A 22194-nucleotide genomic window follows, 5' to 3' on the forward strand; every position below is an offset into this window, starting at 1 on the left:
GCCGCCACCTTGGATTTCACATTTTTTCACCATAGCCTTTTTGAGGGCCGCACTGTTTTTTTACTGCTTGGCTGTTTTGGATCAGATTTCATTTCTTTTTGTATTTGTATACCACAATAGGCCGGCTTTGGGACTTTTTAAACCTGTCTTCTTTTTCTTTACCACAGGAAGAAGAAAAGATGAAGCAGATGTACTTTACATATTTCTGATTTTATCATTAAATGTACAAATTATAATACATATATTTATTGCAGAACTCTCCATGGTGGTTTCTTTGTAACTGAACACTCTATAAGGTGACTTCTTCTTGCTGCCCTCTCTACAGGGTGAATTGTTAGTAGCTGAACAATCTACAAGGTAACTTCTTCTGCTGATCTCTATACATGGTGATTTGTTTGTAGCTGAATTCTGTGCAGGTGATTTGTTTGCAACTGAGCTCTTTATAGAATGGTTTCTTTGTAGCTTGACTCTCTACAAAGTAACTTCTTCTAACTGATCTTTCTACAGGGCAATTTGTTTGTGGCTGAATTTTCTACAGGGTGATTTCTTTGAAGCTGAACTCTCTACATGGTGGTTTCTTTGTAACTGAACTCTCTCTACAAGGTAATTTCTTCTAGCTGATCTCTCTACAGGGTGATTTGTTTGTAGCTGAACTCTCTACAGGTGATTTCTTTGCAGCTGAACTCTCTACATGATGGTTTCTTTGTAGCTGAACTCTCTACATGATGGTTTCTTTGAAGCAGAACTCTCCACAAGGTAACTTCTTCTAGCTGATCTCTCTACAGGGAGATTTGTTTGTAGCTGAACTCTCTACAGGTGATTTGTTTGCAGCTGAACTCTCTACATGATGGTTTCTTTGTAGCTGAATTCTGTACAAGGTAATTTATTTTAGCTGATGTCTCTACAAGGTTACTAGTTTGTAGCTGAACTAACTACATGACGCCTTCTTTGTAACTGAACTCTCTACAACGCGACTCCTTCTAGCTGATCTTTCTACAGGGTGATTTGTTTGTAGCTGAACTCTCTACAAGGAAACTTCTTCTAGCTGATCTCTCTACAGGGAGATTTGTTTGTAGCTGAACTCTCTACATGTGATTTGTTTGCAGCTGAACTCTCTACATGATAGTTTCCTTGTATCTGAACTCTCTACATGGTGACTCCTTCTAGCTGATCTTTCTACAGGGTGATTTGTTTGTAGCTGAACTCTCTACAAGGAAACTTCTTCTAGCTGATCTCTCTACAGAGAGATTTGCTTGTAGCTGAACTCTCTACATGTGATTTGTTTGCAGTTGAACTCTCTACATGATAGTTTCTCTGTAGCTGAACTCTCTATAAGGTAACTTCTTTTAGCTGATGTCTCTACAAGGTCACTAGTTTGTAGCTGAACTTTCTACATGATGGTTTCTTTGTAACTGAACTCTCTGCAATGTGACTTCTTCTAGCTGATCTCTCTACAGGGTGATTTGTTTGTAGCTGAACTCTCTACAAGGAAATTTCTTCTTGCTGATCTCTCTACAGGGAGATTTGTTTATAGCTGAACTCTCTACAGGTGATTTGTTTGTAGCTAAACTCTCTACATGATAGTTTCTTTGTAGCTGAACTCTCTACAAGGTAACTTCTTCTATTGATCTCTCTACAGGGAAATTTGTTTGTAGTTGAACTCTCTACATGGTAGTTTCTTTGTAGCTGAACTCTACAAGGTGATTTCTTCTAGCTCAACTATCCCTTTGCATAGTTGCATGAACTCCCTATAAGGTAAATTTTCTAGCTGATCTCTCTACAGGATGAATTGTTTGTAGCTGATCTCTCTACAGGGTGACTTGTTTCTAGGTGATCTCTATACAGGTTACTTGTTTCTAGCTGATCTCTTGAATTCTCTTCAGGGTGACTGTTCTATTAGGATGACTGCTCTATTAGAGTATCTCGATCTCGCACTTGCTGCACCAAGTTGGATTTCGTGTTATAACTCCGTGGCTTTAAGTTTGATTCTTCTACACCACTGAAGAGCCTTTCTAAGATGATTACTCCTTCTATACAGCGATTTTCAAAGCATTCCCCCTAGCGGTTTATCTGGTAAGCGTGGCAAGTAGTGGTTTTTTATTGGCTAATCTCGATTGCATAATTGTTACACACTGTTGGTTTTTTCATTGTATCTTCCTGGTTTTTAGCTCGATTTCTTTCGAACCACAAAAGGTTTGAGGTTCAATAGTTAACCTATTCACCCACCGATTTTCAGCTTCTTCCCATACGCGGTTTACGCTGTAGGCGTGACAACATATTGGTGTTATTTTTCATGAATAATCGATCATAACTCTTTTCCTGTTTATCGTATCCTAGCCAAAGTTGGTACAAAGATGCGCCTTTATACTCCCCTTCTGTGTGCCAAATTTCAAGGCAATCGGATATAGCATTCGCGTTTTATAGCAGTTTTTGTAAGTGTGCGAAAAGAGGAAGAAACATAAGAAAAAAAGACGAAGAAACTAAGCCAATTTTTGAAGTCGCATATCTCGGGAACGCTTGAAGCGATTTCGCTCTAATTTGGAATGTGGAGTGCTGAAGGTGGAGGGAGTGTCCATAGCAAAAATCGTCTTGTTTCATCAAGGCAGCACTGAGCTACAGAGGTGCGAAAATTGCGTTTTCTTTCTTCCTGTCAATATACTCACGGGTGTTACGCGCCGGCTTCTTGGGCCGCACGACATACTACCGTGTGTCTTGATCTAAACCAAAACAGCCAAGCTGTAAAAAAGAGTGCGGCCCCCAAAAGGCCAAGGTGGAAAAACAATGTGAAATCCAAGGTGGCAACCAAGAAATGGCTGTGATGATAGGTTAATGGCAAAAATTTAAAGTACGAAAATTCAGGTGAATTTGTGTTGCCTCCTCCACTAGGATTCGGCACCAAATTCACCTGAATTTTTGTAATTAAAATTTTTCCATTAACATACCATCACAGCCATTTCTTGGCTGCCACCTTGGATTTCACATCTTTTTTCACCTTGGCCTTTTTGGGGGCCGCACTCTTTTTTTACAGCTTGGCTGTTTTGGTTTAGATATCACAACTTTTTGTATTGTAAGCCACAAAGCTGACCATAAACTGGCCTTGGTGCTTCCTTTTAACTTTTTTTCTTTCTTTACTACAGGAATTGTGGAACAAAGGAAGTAACTGTGTGCATACCTTTTGTCTGATGAAATATTTGTATAATTATTTAACAATGAATGATGATTATCGCATACTGTAGTTAACAAGGTGACTTCTAACAAAACTGAACTGTAGCTGAAATTCTAATTGTTTCTAGCTGAACTCTCTACAGGATGATTTGTTTCTAGCTGAACTCTCTACAGGGTGATTTATTTCCAGCTGAACTCTCTACATGGTGATTTCTTTGTAGCTGAACTCTCTGCAAGGTGACTTGTTCTAGCTGAACTCTCTACAGGGTGGCTGAACTCTCTACAGGGTGATTTGTTTGCAGCCGAACTCTCTACAAGATGATTTGTTTCTAGCTGATCTCTCTATAGTGTAACCTGATTGTAGCTGAACTCTCTACAGGTTGATTTCTTTGTAGCTGATCTCTCTACAGGGTGACTTGTTTCTAGATGATCTCTGGATGACTTGTTTCTAGCTGGTCTCTCTACAGGGTGACTTTTTTCTAGATGATCTCTGGATGACTTGTTTCCAGCTGATCTCTCTACAGGGTGACTTTTTTCTAGCTGATCTCTGGATGACTTGTTTCTAGCCGATCTCTCTACATGGTGACTTGTTTCTAGCTGAACTCTCTATAGGGTTATCTGTTTGTAATTGAACTCTCTACAGGATGGCTTCTTTGTAGCTGACCTCTCTACAGGGTGACTTGTTTCTAGCTGATCTCTCTACAGGGTGATCTGAACTCTCTACAGGGTGATTTGTTTGCAGCTGAACTATTTATATGATGGTTTCTTAGTAGCTGAACTCTCTACAAGGTAACTTCTTCTAGCTGGTCTCTCTACAGGGTGACTTGTTTTTAGCTGAACTATCTGCAGGGTGATTTGTTTGTAGTTGAACTCTCTACAAGGTGATCCTTCTAGCTGATCTCTCTACAGGATGACTTTTTCTAACTGAACTCTCTACAGAGTGATCTGTTCATAGCTGAACTCTCTACATGGTGGTTTCTTTGTAACTGTAAAACTGAACTCTCTATAAGGTGATGTCTTGTAGCTGATCTCTCTACTGGATGACTTGTTTGTAGCTGATCTCTTTATAGAGAGAGAAACCATCATTGGTGAACAAAAAAAATGACAGTGTACAAAAGAACTATAGCTAATTAAGTGAGTGAGTGAGTCCTCAGACACACACTACCACAGAGAAGGCAATAGAATGCCCACAAGTAGGTGTGGCAAGGAAAAAAAAACTAGTTTCAGCAACACACACAAAAAATGTAATTACAATAAATAATAGAGTTGACAACCAGTGTTGGGAGTAATGCGTTACTTATGTAATATGTTTTGTAATATTATTACTTTTGTGGTAATTAAGTAATATAATGAAATACGCTATAAAAACAGGTAATATAACTCAAGTTACTTTACTTACAAATGTAATATGTTACCTAAGTAGTATAGTTACTGTAACGAATCTAATATTACATAATATTATTACTACAAGTAACGAAGTTACTAATCTCAGTAGTAATCCACTGAGTAATGCCTAGCCACAATGAAGTAATGAAGCCTACTGAACGAAGCTTATTCACCAGCTTCTTATATAATTGTGACCTGATCTGCAAAAAAGGGACATAATTGCACAAGCCTAAATTTACAGTACAAAGCATTGAATATATTGGGTGAAATACTTGAGTGTTATTGAAAAAATTCCGTAAATTTTTAAAACCCCTCTTTCTTAGTGAAGGAAGGGACTAACAATAAAATCCTAGATATAATCGTATTCGCCTGCTCAAGAGGAGTTCGAAATTCTTTGTTTCGTTGCAGTAGACTCAAGGATACGTAAGTTATGAGCATTTGTTTATGTCATGTCAAAGCAATCATACGCAATCGATTTTTCTTCACGAATTTCGCCTTTTTATGCAGTGAAGAAGACCGCGTAAAACAGGGGCGTAGCTAGCCAGAAGGTGATGGAGGGGCAGGCATGCCCCCACGAAACACTCAAAATCATTTATGATTGCAAAAAGGCTAATGACCCAATGGTGGGCTAGCCAACATACGGTGTTGTATTATTACAGCTGAAATAACTAGCTACGTAACTATTTCAGTACTGACTGCTTCCAATCGAGGTAGCTATATTCGTCGAGCATCATCGCACGTGCCACAACTGTACTCCAACAAATTCATCCACAATCCCATAGAGCTAGTACTTTAGTGCAAATACAGGTTACTTTACGTTATCCACAGCCTGTGCTGCAGTCCTAGCACACTGCTGACAGGATGACGTATTCACTCACTTCACTCGGCGAAATTCAAATGCCATGTATTGCACGAAATCCCACCTGTCTTGCTAGCAGAACTTGTAAGTTTGACTGATCCACCTGACTGACTGACTGACTGACTGACTGACTGACTGACTGACTGACTGACTGACTGACTGACTGACTGACAAAGTAAAAACAGACTGCACTGCCGTACGTACAAAGGTCCAGTGTGATCGACTCGATAAAATAAACTTGGTACATTTATTTAGCTAACACTTTATCATCTCGTAGGCAGTAGGTTCGTAGCGTCATTTGGTCTCCTTTGTCACTTGTGAGTTGTGACTCCTGCCGCGGAGAAGCGGGTCACTCTTTTTAGATTCAAAAATGTTCTATCACACGAGTAATCTAGGCTAAATATAGAAGTATGTCTCTAATATTTTCGTTCGATGGATTCACGAGCGAGTTGAATGTTGTGTGTGCGCATTCACTAGCAACCCCTGGTGATACCGCGTAGTAGTGTACATAATTTACAGTCATTTGCGTGTCAGTTTAATACTGGTAAACTTGTGACGAAGGTTTAAAAAAAAAATCATTTAGTGATGGGGGGGCAAATGCCCCCCCTTGCCCCCCCTTAGCTACGCCTCTGGCGTAAAGGAATAACTTACCCAGTAATTGATTCCCCTGTTCATGGTAAACATGATGGTGAAAATTTTAGCTCCGTACCTCAATCCATTGGTAAGTTAATAGCCGTTTTTGTAAGCACCTGTAATTTATTTTCCCTATACTTGCTGTACATATCGATTTTTCTGTTGTTGCTACTTTGTAGGGCTGTAACTCTTTTAAACTTATTGGCATATGAGGCTGAAACTTTTCCAGTGGGTACACTTGGCTAAGTAGATTATAACTATTTAATAAACAGGAATTCAAAAAATATGCAATTATGCCCTGTTTTCGCAGATCCGGTCACAATTACTTATAACCAAGATTTGCACATTGTCCAACAATGCAATCATGTCACGTGATAAGGTTGTAGTTTCACATGTGACAGCTTAATCCTCAGCTGTGGACACAAAGTAATATAATATTATTATAGTTACTTTATTTTTTGGGTAATAGTAACTGTAACTAATAGTTCTGTTGCAAGTAATATGTAATGTGTAACTTTCCCAACACTGTTGACAACATTCAAGCATCTTCGGACCATTCAGGGCAATCTCTTGCCATGAAAATTCTTCTTGATGAAGAAATAGAAATGGTAGCAGCCAAGTCAAAAATCCTTCTGCAGGTGGACTTAGAAATCTTGATCTCATTTTGAATAAAGTTAACACAGTTCATAAATGATGACAAAGACGCCGGCTAATAGTGGCCTAAAACACTTATCTACGGCAGGCCAGCACGGCGGGTTGAAACGGTATTTGCTAGGAGAGGATGGGTAAGTCGCCATACTGATCGGCCAAGTTATAACTTTCTCTATAGAGTTATAATTTGTTTGTAAAGTTGAACTCTTTACAAAATGGTTTTTTTGATTGGTTGCTGAACTCTCTAGTACACAGTGACTTGTTTGTACTACAGAGTGACTTGTTTGTAGCTGAACTCTATACAGAGCGACTTACTTGTAGCTGAACATTGTATAAAGTAACTTTTTTGTAGCTGATCTAGATGAACTCTCTACTGGGTAGCTTTTTTAGCTGAACCCTCTATGCAGTGACTTGTTTGTAGCTGAACTCTCTACAGGGTGACTTTTGCATAGCTGAATTCTCTTCAGTATGACTTATAATGTTCTGAATCTCTACAGCAGCATATTTGTAGTTGAACTCTCTACAGGGTAACTTGCTTGTATGTAGCTGAATTGTCTATAAGATTAACTGTTTGTAGCTGAATTCCCTACAAAAAAACTTGCAACATAATATAACTCTATAATGGAGTAAGTTATAAACATAGCTGAATGCTCTATTAGGGTGACTGTTCTATTAGAGTATCTCGATCTCGCATTTGCTACATGGAGTTGGCTTTCGAATCGTAACTCAATGGTTTGTAATCCGATTCTTCTGTACTACTGGAAATACTTTCTATGTTAATTATTCCAGCTATACACCGATTTTCAGCTCATTACTGTAAGCGGTTTGCCTGGTAGGTATGAAAACTAATAGTTTTTTATTCATAAAAATCAATCGCGTAATTGTGATACAGGTTGGGTTATGTGTCATATCTCAATGGCCTTTAACTGGATTCCTTTCAAACCACAAAAAGGCACTCCTACAATAGTTATTCCATCTACATAACAATTTTTAGCTCATTGCTTCAAGGGTTTTACCCTGTGGGCGTGACAGACCTTCGACCTTATTTTATGTGAATAATTGGTCATAACTCTGTTAATGTTCATCAGATTCCTTCCAAACTTGGTACTGAGATTTGCGTTAATAAGGCCTTTAAGTGTACCAAATGTCAGCCTGATGAGAGCACGCATTTGTGTTTTATGGCAGATTTTACGAAGTGTGCAAAAAAAAAGTAGAAGAAAAAAACGAAGAAAAAAACCCAAACTTTGGCCACTCGTATCTCAGAAATGGCTGGAGTGATTTTTTTCAAATTTGGAATGTGGACTCCCCTACCTAGCTGGCACTTCTAGAGCAAATTTGGTTTCAATCAGTTAAGGGATCTCGGAGTTATAAAGGTGTGAAAATTGCATTATCTTTCTTCCTGTTAATATACTCACGGTGTGGCGTGCCGGCTTCTTGGGCTGCATGACACACTACCGTGTGTCTTGATATGTCCAGCTACATAAAAGTCAACCTGTATAGACTTATCTTTTAGACTCTTCTGCTACATTTCATATCACTCTATTGAACATAACAAACCATCCTGTAGTGCAGTCAGCTATATCAGTAATTATTTAAAATTAATGTTCAATTCTGTGATTACTATTACAGTTTGATTTTTTTCCTACAAATATAACTTTCACTCTTCCACTTTCTTGTAGTACAGCAAAAAGACAAGTAAAATGAGCCCCAGTAGAACTTACAATAACAAAAAGAAGTGATACCTATACCAAAACAGCCAAGCTGTGAAAAAAGGTGCATCTCCAAAATAGCCAGGATGAAAAAAGTTGTGATATCAAAGATAGCATCCAAGAAATATATGTTGGTACCAATTATTTTTGATATTTTTAACAACTTGGCTGTTTTGGTGCAGATTAGTATTACGGTAACAAAAGAACTGTTCTTTGAGAAGAAAACGTTTAACCTTGGTGGAGAACTGAAAAGAAATTACAAAGTGGTTAGGGTTATTAAATCAATCCTAAAATTTACCAAATGGAGTAGCAACATTTGTTGCATTTATGTATGTCTGCTGATTGATTTCTGGGACATGTGACTGCATGGATCTTCTATTTTTGTATGTAGTCAGAGACCTATGACTTTGTGAAAAACCTTGAAGTGTAATCACATGTACTTTGTCACTTTAGCTCCCAGTGCACCTCGCAACATTATAGTGTCATCTATCAATGCTACTGCTGTGAATGTAGTTTGGAATGAACCTACTATGCCAAATGGAATTATCCGATATTATATAATTTCCCATTCGTCCGATCATATGATCATAACTAACCACACTAATACCTTTGATTTGATGATTACTATATTTGGACTCACTCCTAACACCAATTACATAATTAACATCAGTGCTGTTACTGTTGAACCAGGAGATGCTGCATCAATGTCATTCACTACTCCATCATGTAAGTGTGTTATTCTGTTTATGTGTTATGTAATGTACTGTTTTGATTAGTACCATCACTACCATTGAATGTGATTGTTACTACTGGTGGAATGTTACGAACACTTGTTGTAGACTGGGAATCACCCAGTAATCCAGGGGGTACAATAACAACATACATGGTGACTTACGACAATACTACAGTGAATACTGGTGATAGTAATACAATATACACTATTATGGGATTGGATGTATTCACTAACTACACTATTAGTGTGACAGCATGTACTGATAATGGTTGTGGTAACCAAACTGATGTTGTGATTGGAACTACAGCAGAGGAAGGTACTATAAACATATAATTATGTGACCATCTCAGACTTGTTTGCACAACAAATTTTTTTCTCAGCATTATCTGTAGTGTCCAAGGAATGGATCACCAAAGTTTCAGCCTTCTGTGGTGAGCAGTTTTGGAATTATAGCGCTAAACAGTAGGAAGAGCAAGATAATCGATTTGTACAGTGACTATACTGAAAATAAACTACAGGCACTTACATTCACAGCCATGACTTACGTTTGGAGTAGTCTACAACATTTGAATTTGGCTTAAAATGTTCATCATGGATCAGCACATCAGTTAAGGTATAGTGTTAGCCCTGTAGTCACTTGCGCATATTGATATGAAGGCAGTATAATAGAAGAAATGGTGACGATCTTGTATACATTTACTGCATTGTAAACAAATGCACATGACACGCATACCATTGGAGCTACAGAAGCGAAACAAAGATTTTCGAACTCTCCATGAGCAGACGAATAAGATGGTGTATAGTTTTAATCGATGTGAGTCTACCTTCATAGAGTATTGGCCCAATAAAACCTTGTGTATGTTTTCTTGTAGCATGCGTAATTTTACAAATTATTTTTAAATTTCATTTTTCTCAATGTGCATGCTTGTGTGATCAAGTCGGGTTTTTGCTGAGACGGTCACATATATCAACTTTGAAATAGTAGACACTTTATGTATATTATAAAATGTATTATTATGCTTTCAAAATGTTTTCGATTTTTCAGCACCAGATCCACCACAGCATGTTGGAGCTTCAGTCATCAATTCTACTACAGTAGAGGTCACTTGGGATCCACCCAGTATCACTAATGGGATCCTACGTTATTACACTGTAGTGTATGGTAGTAGTGATGACATGGAGATGATGGGAGTGAACTCTAGTGATGTGACCACTGGACAGGATATTGGTAGTGGTATAAACTTTGATTTTTTCTCACTATTAGTGTCAGGACTGGATCCCTTCACTAATTACACATTTTATGTGTTAGCAGTTACTGTAGCACCAAGTGAACCTAGTGGTAATGTTACCGTGATAACTCGTGACATAGGTAAAGAAATATAAACCATGTTACTACAACAATTGAAAACACTAAATAAATATGAATTTGATCATCTTGTATAACATTACTTTTAAACTATGCACTAGAAAAACTGTCAAAGATCCATAACTAATTATATAATTTTGTTATTGATTTATTTCAATGGGATTGACACCTATCCTTCCTGGTGCCTTAAATAAGAGCTTCTGTACTAGCTAGATATTCTTGGATACATTCATGCTAGGCTTGTGTTCTATTTTGCCAGTTTGTCATGCTCAAAGCTATGCCTGTCCCAGCATAATTAAACACAATATCCTACAATAAAATACATGGGAACAAACTGCCACCTTATTGGTTTCTGTGTTTTTGATGACTAGGTTAATGTGTATAATTATTTTGTATGTAATTCCTGAGACATTTGTGACCTATGTAGCTTGGCAAAACTGGTCTTATTGTTTATTTAAAAGTATCGAGTAATGCCGGTCAGTGTGTTGTAGTTTGCCAATGGTTGAAGCTACCCGTACCAAGTTTATACGTATTTTACCCCAATTCCTTACGTTCAAAGCATCCAATATACAAGTGTCCAACAGCAACGTTCCCCTGCCATTTAGTTACTTGATGTTGACTATACCAGGTGAGCTCAAAAAAAGGGTGTGTGTGGGTGGTGGGGGCTGATGGAGGGCAATAAGTTGTTTATAAGATTTTTTAAAGGAAGGCATATGGATATATTAGGCCAAGTTATGGGCCATTCAGGTCTCAATACTGGCTAAAATAAAAGGAAATTTAGCACATGTATTTATTCAATAGAATCAATACCACTGAGCTGTACAGCCATGCCATTGCTCCATTAGGGCTCCAAACCACTTGTACAGACTGCCACCGTGCTTGGGAATAGCAGCCAGCAAAAGCAGACCACTCAAGTCTAGGTGATTTTGATTGTGAAATTTGATGGTTGATTTAAAAAAATCAAATCCACAGTCATAGACAATAAGACTGGTTTTCCTAGACCCAGCCACATTTATTACATAAGTCATTGTATTTAAGTATTAAGAATTGGAAAGAAGTGGAAATAATGTATAACAGCTAATCTGCATTTCTATTTTATTGAGTATGTTGATGAATGATGATTTCTTTGCTAAATTGAACCACAAAAATCCATGAAAAAATGGTACAGCCTATATAAGCTTGTGTAAAAAAAGTTGTGGAACCTAAGGTGGGAGCTAGAAAATGGCTGCAATGATGTTAATGCTATAATACTGTAGCTGTAGCTATACATTGGTAAAGTTTCACTAACATCATTGCAGCCATTTCTTGGCTGCCACCTTTGATTTTACAAAGTTTTCGCTTATAAAGGCCACTCCATTTTCACTATTTAGCTTTTTGTGTAGATTATGGCCCCAAAACCAGCTTATAGCTGGCTTAGGGTTTTTTTACTTACATTTCTTCTTATCTATTCAGACACAGTGATGGTTACTGAAGATCGTCTTGTAAATGTATTGTATTGCATATTTTATTTACTGCAGTAAACACAAAAACAAGATGTAGCAGCTGCTCCATGATCTTGTTAAAGTACAGCTGTTGTAAACAACTCTTAACGTCTTATTGTATCAGCCAAGCTTACCCAAGCTCAGGTGTATGATTGGTCTAATTTTGGGAAAATATTGGGCAGCCCAGAACGTGGCTGAGTGATGAGTTGAGTGCGCACATGCATAGCTATAAATAGTAACGCTGCATGGTGCATGTGACCCATTGTCCCCCTTTTACCTCCCGTAACGGTCAATGATGTAAACTTTTATTTACAGAGTAAACAACATTTTATATAGCAATAATTCTTTTACTACAGCTTCTTCAACAACACAATTGTGCTCCACCATTGGCAGTGGGTGTGGTCACTCGCAAACAAGTTAATTAACTCGACAGACAGCTAATGGCTTCGTGTATAACCAGTTTCAATTACTCTCTAGTGTCTCAAGTGGTATTATCCATGGTGAAAATAATTCACCTTGTGATGAGCAGCTGGTTTCCTGCAGTCAATGTAGTTATGATGAATTCTAATGTAAAAGCAACAAAATCAATTGCAAAGGCAATGAAATCAATTGCAAATGGGACGAATTCTACTGCAAAGGTGACAAACTATACTGCAAATGGGACTAAGTCAATTGCAAAGGCAATGAATTCAATTGCAAAAATCTGTAATAATAATTATTGTGTTACTCTAATAGAGAGCACATTGTTTTGAGGATTTCTGATAGAACACACATAGGATGTTTTAGAGCAACCTAGATTTGTCATTGGTATAAATGTTTACCAATAAGTAGTTTATTCATATAAAGCAGAAATTAAGTGAGGTAAACAGCCAAGTGGTTCAGTGGTTAAGGATGTGGATGTTAGGTATGAAGGTCCCTGGTTCAAAGCCTGGTAAATTATATTCATTTTTGTGCACCTTTTTACCCCATGGTGACTGTTGTATTGGAGTATCTTGATGCCATGATTATACAGTTGTTAATTTGTGCTTTATTAATCTGTAGCTGTAACTCCATTGTTTTCAAACCATAAAGTAGTACTGCTACAATGATCAGCCTATGTATACATTGATTTTCAAGTTATTCTCATGCTCAGTTTTCCCTGTAGTTGTGAACAAAATTACATTTTAATGTAAATAATCATTCATATTTTTGTGGGTATTTATCAGATTCATAGTAAAGTTAGAATGTTAATTCACCTTATACACTCTTCATTGCCACTGAAGTTCGTGGCAATCGAGTTACACATTTGCATTTTACAACAATCCTTGCAAAGTGTGTGAAAAGAACACAAAACCCCCATTGACACCCTATGGCTTTAGACAAAAAAACGAAGAAAATTTTAACTTTTGAATGTCTATATCTCACAAATGGCTGATGTTACACATTTTTGCGTGTCATACCCTACCTGGTGGACAGCTACTATGTAAAAATGGTGTGCTTTGAAGAAAGAGCTATGGAGCTATGCATATGTGAAAATGGCATTCTCTTTCTTACTGTTCATATAGCCCCAGTGTGGCATGCTGACTTTCTTGGCCACACAAAACACTACTGTGTGTCTTGATTTCTTCATGGTTTTAGGATGAGGATGTAATTTCAAATTGTACACTTGTAGGATATTACATCGGATTTTTAAGGAATAGTGACAACTTTGCACCATATATTATATTGACAACCTCTGCGTCACGACCAGTTGACTATTCAATTGAGGCTCCAGGAGTAGGATACTATACTAGTGGTAGTGTCACAAGTGACAATGAGGTCATCATTAATCTTCCTACTACTCTGATAACATCATCACATAATGATCAGGATAAAGGAATCCACCTAATGATCAGTAGTGATAAAGTGACTGTGATTGGTCAGAGTTTAAGATCCAGCAATAGTGACACATTTCTTTGTTTACCCATTACAAACTTGTGTGTTGATGAATATGTGTATTACGGGATATCTGTACCCAACAGTGGTTATTCATTCAATAGTTCTATTTTAGTAGTTGGTACAGAGGATAACACAATGATGAAGTTGACAGTCACACAACCAGTCACCATTAGTGTTAGTAACTCTACAGTTGATCTCACTGCTGGTATACAGTACTCATTTGTGATCAACAGGCTCCAAACTGTGTTGATTGGATCAGTTGATGATTTGACTGGAACTAAAATTGTTACATATAAACCAGTATCTGTGTTGAGTGGTCATGAGTGTGGTAATGTACCAGTTGGTGTTGCAGATTGTGATCACCTAGTTGAACAAGTTCCACCCACTACATTATGGGGTAGAGTATATTATACTGCACCATTAGCCACCAGAAGGTCATATACTATTAAAGTACTGGCAGCATATAACTCCACTGTTGTTGATATTTACTGTAACAATACAAGGGAGTCTTATATTATTAGTGAAGGAGAGTCTGTTAACAAAACTCTATCACTACAAGAGTATTGTGCTATCAATTCCAGTAAAAAAGTGTTAGTTGTTCAGTTCAGTCATGGATTGGAAGACGATTTTGTTGATGGTGATCCAATGATGACACTAGTTCCAGCCACAAATCAGTATAGTAACAATTTTCAGTTTTCTACACTTCAAGGTCAATCAGGTTTCACACACTATATTAACATCATGGTGTTAGCACAGTATTATCAACCTGACATGATATACCTGATATCAGGAGGAGTGAACAGGTCACTAGACACACACCAATGGGTACCAGTTATGGTTAATAGTGTTACTGAAGCTTATGGTGTACAAGTGAATATATCAGAGGGTGTGGCTGAAGTTGCTCACCAGGATACTAATGCTCGCTTGTCTCAAATAGTTTATGGATTTGAATCTGCTATTGGATATGGACATCCTGGAGGATACAATATTTTTGGAGCTGTAACAGGTTGTTACTGTCTTGTAACTTGCAATGTTATTGATGTTTCACATGTATTACATAGTATATATCTGCGTGTGTTTTGTTGTACTATATATCAATCAATTTACCTAAAGTGGCAAACCAAAATCATGGGCCTTGAAAGTTCCTACAAAACTACTACAAGCATGAATTGGCATGTGACAAATAACATGGTAGAACACCTAATAGGTCTACAACATGCTTTGACATTTTAAAGTAAGCATTATTCATCTCATTGCTGCCTGCTTACCTACTTTTTTATACTGATATCATTACATATCTTATCATTATGAAACTGAGCATCCGACTTCAACTTTATGGTGAGGTTTTTCTTCTTGGGTAATCAGCGGTATCTTACTGCAGAATTTTGTCAGTTTTTTCACAGGGAATATAGACTTGCTATATTTTACTTTCTTTAAACACTGGTACATGTTCACTGGCTACACAATAACTATGATGTACCAGAATGCTACGTAATGAGATTCAACACTTTGAAGCCATTTGTATGCCTTCCATTATTTGAAAATGGGTTGTAGCAAGACAAAAGCATTCCTGAGAACATCTGCATCTGATATCAAAAAAAAAAAAAAAATTGGGATGTGTACAAAAAGGTGTGCGCTATTAAAAGGTGAAAAGGTATGAAAAGGTGAAAAGGTGTGCGCTATTATCAGCAAAAGCACACTCCAGAAGAGTTAGTTAAATGAAAAGGCCTATTGTACATTTGTGATAAATGAGACTTTGCTAACAATCAAGATGTCCTAATCAACCTAAATATTTATTGCATCCTAAAAGTCTAGCAGTTTCTCTGTACCAATTTTGCTGTAAACGGCTGAACCTAAACTGATTTACGTCATTCATTACTTTACAACATTAAGGTATGTATGTGCTAGCAAACCAGTGTGCTTTCTTTCCTAGCATACCAATGGCATTGTTTATTTATGTTGCATGAAAATCATGCCACTGAGTAAAATAACAGCAATTTTAGCAGTGCATTGTCCAGATCATGATAAATTAGAGCCACTTAAGTGGCTTTCTGTTCTAATTTCTCATACTAAATTGCACACTGATAAGTACTGTATGTATGGTGTAACTCTAGCTGTGTGATTTTTATTGCATCATAATGAAGTCAAATGATTTTCTTTTTATTTGCTTAGCATTACCACCAGCTATCATCATCCATCCATCTAGTCAATATGTCATGTCCTGCACTTTCAATGTTGGCATCTCACTATTTTGTCAAGCTGACAGAGCTTTATCATATGGTTGGGAAAGGCAGAATGGTAATATATCATCTAGTGCTATTGGAGTGAACACTAACACTCTTACACTAACTGATGTACAACCAGAAGATAGTGGTAACTACAGATGTGTTGCTGCCAATACTTGTGGAAATACTTATTCTTTTTATGCTAATATTATTATAAGTGGTAAGGTTTATACATCACAATAATCTGATGTTTTGATGTGTGTGTACTTACCTTCAATATATAAGGCAACTATCAGATGTAGCAATGTATAATTATGTAGAACCTTTACCAAATAATAGAGAAACCTCTCACCATGCTTGATTTGTTATTAAAAGTGTACTTGTTATAGTAGCGTTTAAATGTTGCTGTATTGGTTCAGAGTTCAGCAATAGCAGTAAAATTAATATCAATTACAGCAATCATATTTGTAATTAGTAGTAAATCTGGTGAGGGCCTCCAATAAAAAATAGTGTAATCTCTGATTAATCATCATTTTTATATGACGTAATTCATGTTTATAAAATTTATTATTATTATTATTATTATTACAGCTTTAAAGTGTCCAGTACTGATGGTCTACAGCAACCCTTTGAGTTAACTAATCTAATATACAGTACAAGACTTCTAAACTTTGACAGCAGATGACATTGCAAAACTGAAAATAGGTCAAAGAAAGGGAAAAATCCCTCCAACACCAGGATTTGAACTGCAGACCATCCATGTATAGTCAGGCGCACCACACAGCCAATGTATTGCAATTAATAGATTAAGTATATTCTAGTATATTATTAATTTTAGGGATCCAAGCAATAAAATGTGTTGAAACAAGAGATAAATGATGGCACTACAAAACCTACTAGTAGAACAAGAGATGAATGATGGTATTATCATTATCTCTTGTTTCACTACTTTTGATCACTTGGATCCCGACTTCATTTTTGAATTAATAATTTTTTTTTGTTATGGCATAGAGCTATACACATGTGGCTGTTCTATTAGGGTGACTGCTGTATTCGAGTATATCAAGTCAGCCTTTTACCTAGTATTATGAATAAGCTAGACAAATAATAAAGGGGTGTGTCAATGTGATTGAGTAAATAGTTTTTAAAGCACCGAGTGCTTACATCTCGGTGCTTGATCATTATTAATCAACCTAAAAGACATGGTCTTGAACCTATTGTAAAGTTATAGGTATCTGCCGGGCGTAAGCGCTTAAATCATTAGCAGCATCTAAATATGTTGCTCAAGGAAAGTGTAGGGACAATTAATGCCTCAACATGGTTTCATTGCATGAAAAAGAATGAAGACTAGCCAGATTGAATATAAAAGGAAAGACAAGGAGCAGAAGGCACACACTCGTTGGAGGTGCAAAAAGCATGCTCATTCCATTGGTGAGCTTGATATTGTGGCATAAAAATAGTGGCTGGTGCTACTTTGTTTGGCCCCCAGCCTTGCAACTGTGGGCAGGCAGGCAGGCAGGCACTTTTGGAGGTACTTACTTAAACAGTACTATTATACTGTTTGATTAGCACCCTGCTTAGAAACTGTATATATATGCGGAGCCAGAGTCCAGAGATTGTAAGTGATCAGGCCATCCATGGACTGCAATGGAGGTCACATACTTTTTATTGATCTGATGAAGTGATATTTAAATCAGAGATTATTTATTTTCATGTGGTAAACAACTGTATGTGCAAGTACATGTATCATGTGTAAGCATGTAAAGCTGGGGGGGGTCTAGTGAAAGTTTTGAAAACAGATGCTCTGTAATGGTATCTGGAGACTATTTTATATACAAAGTCTGGTTTTATTATTTTTGTTAACAATATACCGTATTTCTATAAATATAAGCTGCGAGAAATTTTCACGAGATAATTTTTCGTGTTAAAAATTTTTAACCGGTGTCCTCCAGTGACAAAAATTTTTTAACAATGAATTGCGAATTCTATACGGCCATTTTTTGAGAACCAGAACGACAAGCAGCGAAACTGAAGTGTGGCATCTCTGTTCCATGGAGGCTGCGCCCCAGATTTAGAAGTTGTTCATCACAAATCAAGCAATGGACTGGAGTGGTAGAAGCTCATTCCATGCAACTTGCACATTTGTACATATATACTTTGTTTAATGTGTCCTGTAGTAGCTGTCTATCACGGAATGGCATCATTACCAATATGCAGCGAAATAGACGAAGCGAGACGAACTCCTCTCTCCTAGGATCAGGGAGAACTTTGTTTTTAAAAGACTGCAGCAGACATATGCTTGACACGCCAATGGCCAAGCCTCGATCCAGGTGGCCAGAAAGTAGTTTACTGAATTCATTCAACTTCTCGAATATTACGTTGGTAAAAATTTTTCGCGTGATTAATTTTTGTCGGATGCTACCTTCGACGAAATATTTTTAACGGTTTATAATTATAGAAATACGGTATCCTACGTTGCAATATCATTTTTTTCATTGCTACTGAATGCTCCAGTAGAGTATTGCACAACCGTTCTGTTAGAGTATATTGTGATGACTGCTCAATTAGAATATCTGGATCTCTTTACAAAATTCAGGTATGACCTGGGCCAATACTGGACCAGCGGTTTTGGCTCAGCAAGATAAACTAATTGTTTTTTTGGTAGTTCACTTATATTCTACAAAAGTAATTACAAAGCTACAGTATGAGATGAATACCATCGATGGCTTTTGTAAGTGTTGTTTATTAAGCTATTTTATGAAGAGTTACATAATCAACAATGTGTAAGTGGTGCTGAACAATGTATAAAATACATATTTGGACAATTCTGTACTGTTATATTGCAGTGTATATGTATGTGTTTCTTATTTTCCAGATTTAATGCCAGTCACACAGTTTGTGGTAGTTGCTACAAGAAATTCTGCTTTAGTCACAGCCACTCCACCAAGTATAACTAATGGAGTTGTGATTGGTTATATTGTGTCGTATCAACTTGTTGGATCGGGTGATGTGTTGATGGTGAATTTTACAACTAATGACACTTTACTGAATGATGAAGTTCAGTCATTGCTGCCCTTTACCAACTACTTGTTCTCAGTGAGAGCATGTTGTGATGTAAGGTGTAGTCCAAATTCTAACAATGTCACTCTGTTGACATTAGAAGACGGTGAGTTATCAGATAATGTGTAGATGTGCTATATGAAATAATGCCACATTATCTCGAAGCTCTTAAAATTGAGTTCGTACATTTGCAATTCAAACCAAATAAAAGGAAGCATAAAAGCCAGCTTATGGCTGGCTTTGTACCTAAACCAAAACAATCAAGCTGTAAAAAGAAAGGTGCGGCCTCCATGAAGACCAGTGTGAAAAGTTGTGAAATCAAAAGTGGCAGCCAAGAAATGGCTATGAGTAGATTAATAGCAAAATTTCTTAATAACAACAATTCAAGCAATTTTTGTGCTGAATATTAATGAAACATGATTGTCAATATTACCATCATATCGATCCACTTTTGATTTCACAACTTCTTTTCATCGTAGGATTTATTGGGACTACACTTTTTTTACAGCTTGACTGTTTTGGTTTTAATAACTACAACAATGTGCAACTTGCAATTATTGTAATTATTTAATTGACTGTATTGTTAGCTCCCAGTGCTCCTCACAACATTGTTGTTTCATCCATTAATGCAACTGCTGTGAATGTGACATGGGAAATACCTTCTACCCCTAATGGAATCATCCGAAGTTACACAATCACAATTTTAACTGTTTTCAATGATCCTGTGATAACTGTTAGTTACACTGGAGTTTCAGTATTAAGCACTATTATCTATGGACTGACTCACAACACAAATTACACAGTTAACATCATTGCTGTTACTGTTGAACCAGGAGATGCTGCATCATTGTCATTCACTACTCCATCATGTAAGTATGTTATTGTGTTGATGTGTTATGTAATGTGCTGTTTTGATTAGTACCATCACTACCATTGAATGTGATTGTCACTACTGGTGGAATGTTACGAGCACTTGTTGTAGACTGGGAATCACCCAGTAATCCAGGGGGTATAATAACAACATACATGGTGACCTATAATGACATCACAATTAGTACTAATGGAAATGATACAATTTACACTATTATGGGACTGGATCCATTTACTGATTACACTATTAGTGTCACAGCATGTACTGATAATGGTTGTGGTAACCAAACTGATGTTGTGATTGGAACTACAGAAGAAGAAGGTATGTACCTAATGGTTACTTCTATGTGTGTCAGTACCGTAATTTAAAGTGCTTGTGATACATGCATTAGCTACATTATGTTCCACCTGTCAACTTATGGCGACTATTTATCAACCCCCTAGATATAATGCTACAATTATACAGTAGTAGTAGTGTATTGGTAAACCTGACATGTGTCCACAGCCAGACAAAGGACAGCTGTGGTTTCCTTGAATTGGTATATATTGGAAAACCTGTGTGTCTGCATGTTTGTATATCTGTCCATACATCCATGTGAGCAAGTAAATATCATTCAACAAATGAAGGTTGTTGTTGTACTGTCTGTATTGATGGTTAGCTTTCAATATTTGTGACTGGATCTGCAAAAATCTGACACAATAACACATTTTTCAAATTCCTGTTTATTAAATATTTGTAATCTACTCAGCTAAGTGTACCTTCTGGCAACATTTCAGCCTCATGTGCCAATAACTTTCTGAGTTACAGCCCTACAAAGTTGCAAAAACAGAAAAATCTATTTGTACAGCAAGTATAGGGAAATTAAATTACAGGCACTTACTAAAATGGTTGTAACTTACGAACGGATTGACGATGCTGAACTTTTCACCATTGTGTTCGCCATGGATAGGGAAATCATTTACTGGGTATGTTTATCCTTCTGCTGTATCACTTTTCTTCACTGCATACAAAGGCGAAAGTCATGAAGAAAAATCTATCGTGCACTATTGCTTCGACATGACATAAACAAATGCTCATAACTTGTGTATCCTTTGGTCTACTGCAACGAAACAAACTCCTCATGAGTAGGCGAATAAGATGATATCCAGGTTTGTATTGTTAGTCCTTTCCTTCACTAAGACAGAGGCATTCAAAAAATTTATGGAATTTTTTCAATAAATATTTTACACAATGTTTTCAATGCTTTATACTAGAAATTTAGGCTTGCACTATCGTGTCGGGTTTTCGCAGATGCAGTCACATTTGTCATGTTTACTTGAAGTGGTGACCGGTTACTGAGGTCAATGTCAGTACATGAGTTGTGAAACTGGTTTCTGAATACATTGTGAACAGCCTTCCTACTAGACTATACAGGTGTTCAATGACATAGCAATGAAGGCTAGTGAATCTTGTGGGCTACCAGGATTAGCATATCCCTATAAGTTGAAGTGAGGATGTCCTTCCTGTACACACATGGAAATGAGCAGGCCCAACGCTTTGTTGAGAAAATTTTCATAAGAAAACATAGGCAAACTATACAACAGGTAAGAAGGTGGTTGTAAGCATTGCTTAAAGCAGTTTCTCAAGTTACTCTTTCTTATCAATAAAAGATGCTAATTATGAAGCAATTTATAAACTAAGAGATATATGTGACCTAATTTTAGAAAACCGTCGATCTACGCACAAAGTACTTTTGTAATAAAGCGCATTTAAAAGCAATGGGTAAAAAATGTAAGCTTCAGAAAAAAGATTTACACAAGTTATTATCTATCGCCTTGCTGGTCAGTGAATTGACACTCCAATGGCTAAATCCTGGGAATCATCATGTTCACCTATTCATAGGGAGTTTAGAAATTCTTGTTTCATCTTTATACACAGGTGGGTTTCTGAGTTACGGACATCTGTTTGCATTGCGGTGACAAAAGAATTTACAACAATTTTCTTCAATGAATTTGCCTTCCTTCTGGATCACAGAAGAATACCTTTGGCAAAACTATACCTTGGTGGATTCACAAATTTATGGTGAATACAATGTGCAAAGATTCAACCCCTTACGCCATTGTATCAGTAAGTTATTATGGTTTATGTAAGCGCCTGTA

The 22194-nt window shown here is 37.0% G+C and overlaps 1 protein-coding gene across 1 annotated transcript in view; it reads left to right on the top strand.

Moving 5' to 3' along the window:
- Nucleotides 1-22194, top strand: part of LOC136254617 (titin-like) — a 170671-nt gene that overhangs the window by 28268 nt on the left and 120209 nt on the right. The window contains exons 12-19 of the mRNA XM_066047361.1: nucleotides 8857-9129; nucleotides 9180-9452; nucleotides 10182-10505; nucleotides 13635-14906; nucleotides 16073-16345; nucleotides 19001-19291; nucleotides 19773-20054; nucleotides 20105-20377. Of these exons, the coding sequence (XP_065903433.1) occupies nucleotides 8857-9129; nucleotides 9180-9452; nucleotides 10182-10505; nucleotides 13635-14906; nucleotides 16073-16345; nucleotides 19001-19291; nucleotides 19773-20054; nucleotides 20105-20377 (3261 nt within the window). The remainder of the gene's footprint in view (nucleotides 1-8856; nucleotides 9130-9179; nucleotides 9453-10181; nucleotides 10506-13634; nucleotides 14907-16072; nucleotides 16346-19000; nucleotides 19292-19772; nucleotides 20055-20104; nucleotides 20378-22194) is intronic.

This window comes from Dysidea avara, chromosome 4 (genome assembly GCF_963678975.1).
Source record: "Dysidea avara chromosome 4, odDysAvar1.4, whole genome shotgun sequence".
NCBI lineage: Eukaryota > Metazoa > Porifera > Demospongiae > Dictyoceratida > Dysideidae > Dysidea > Dysidea avara.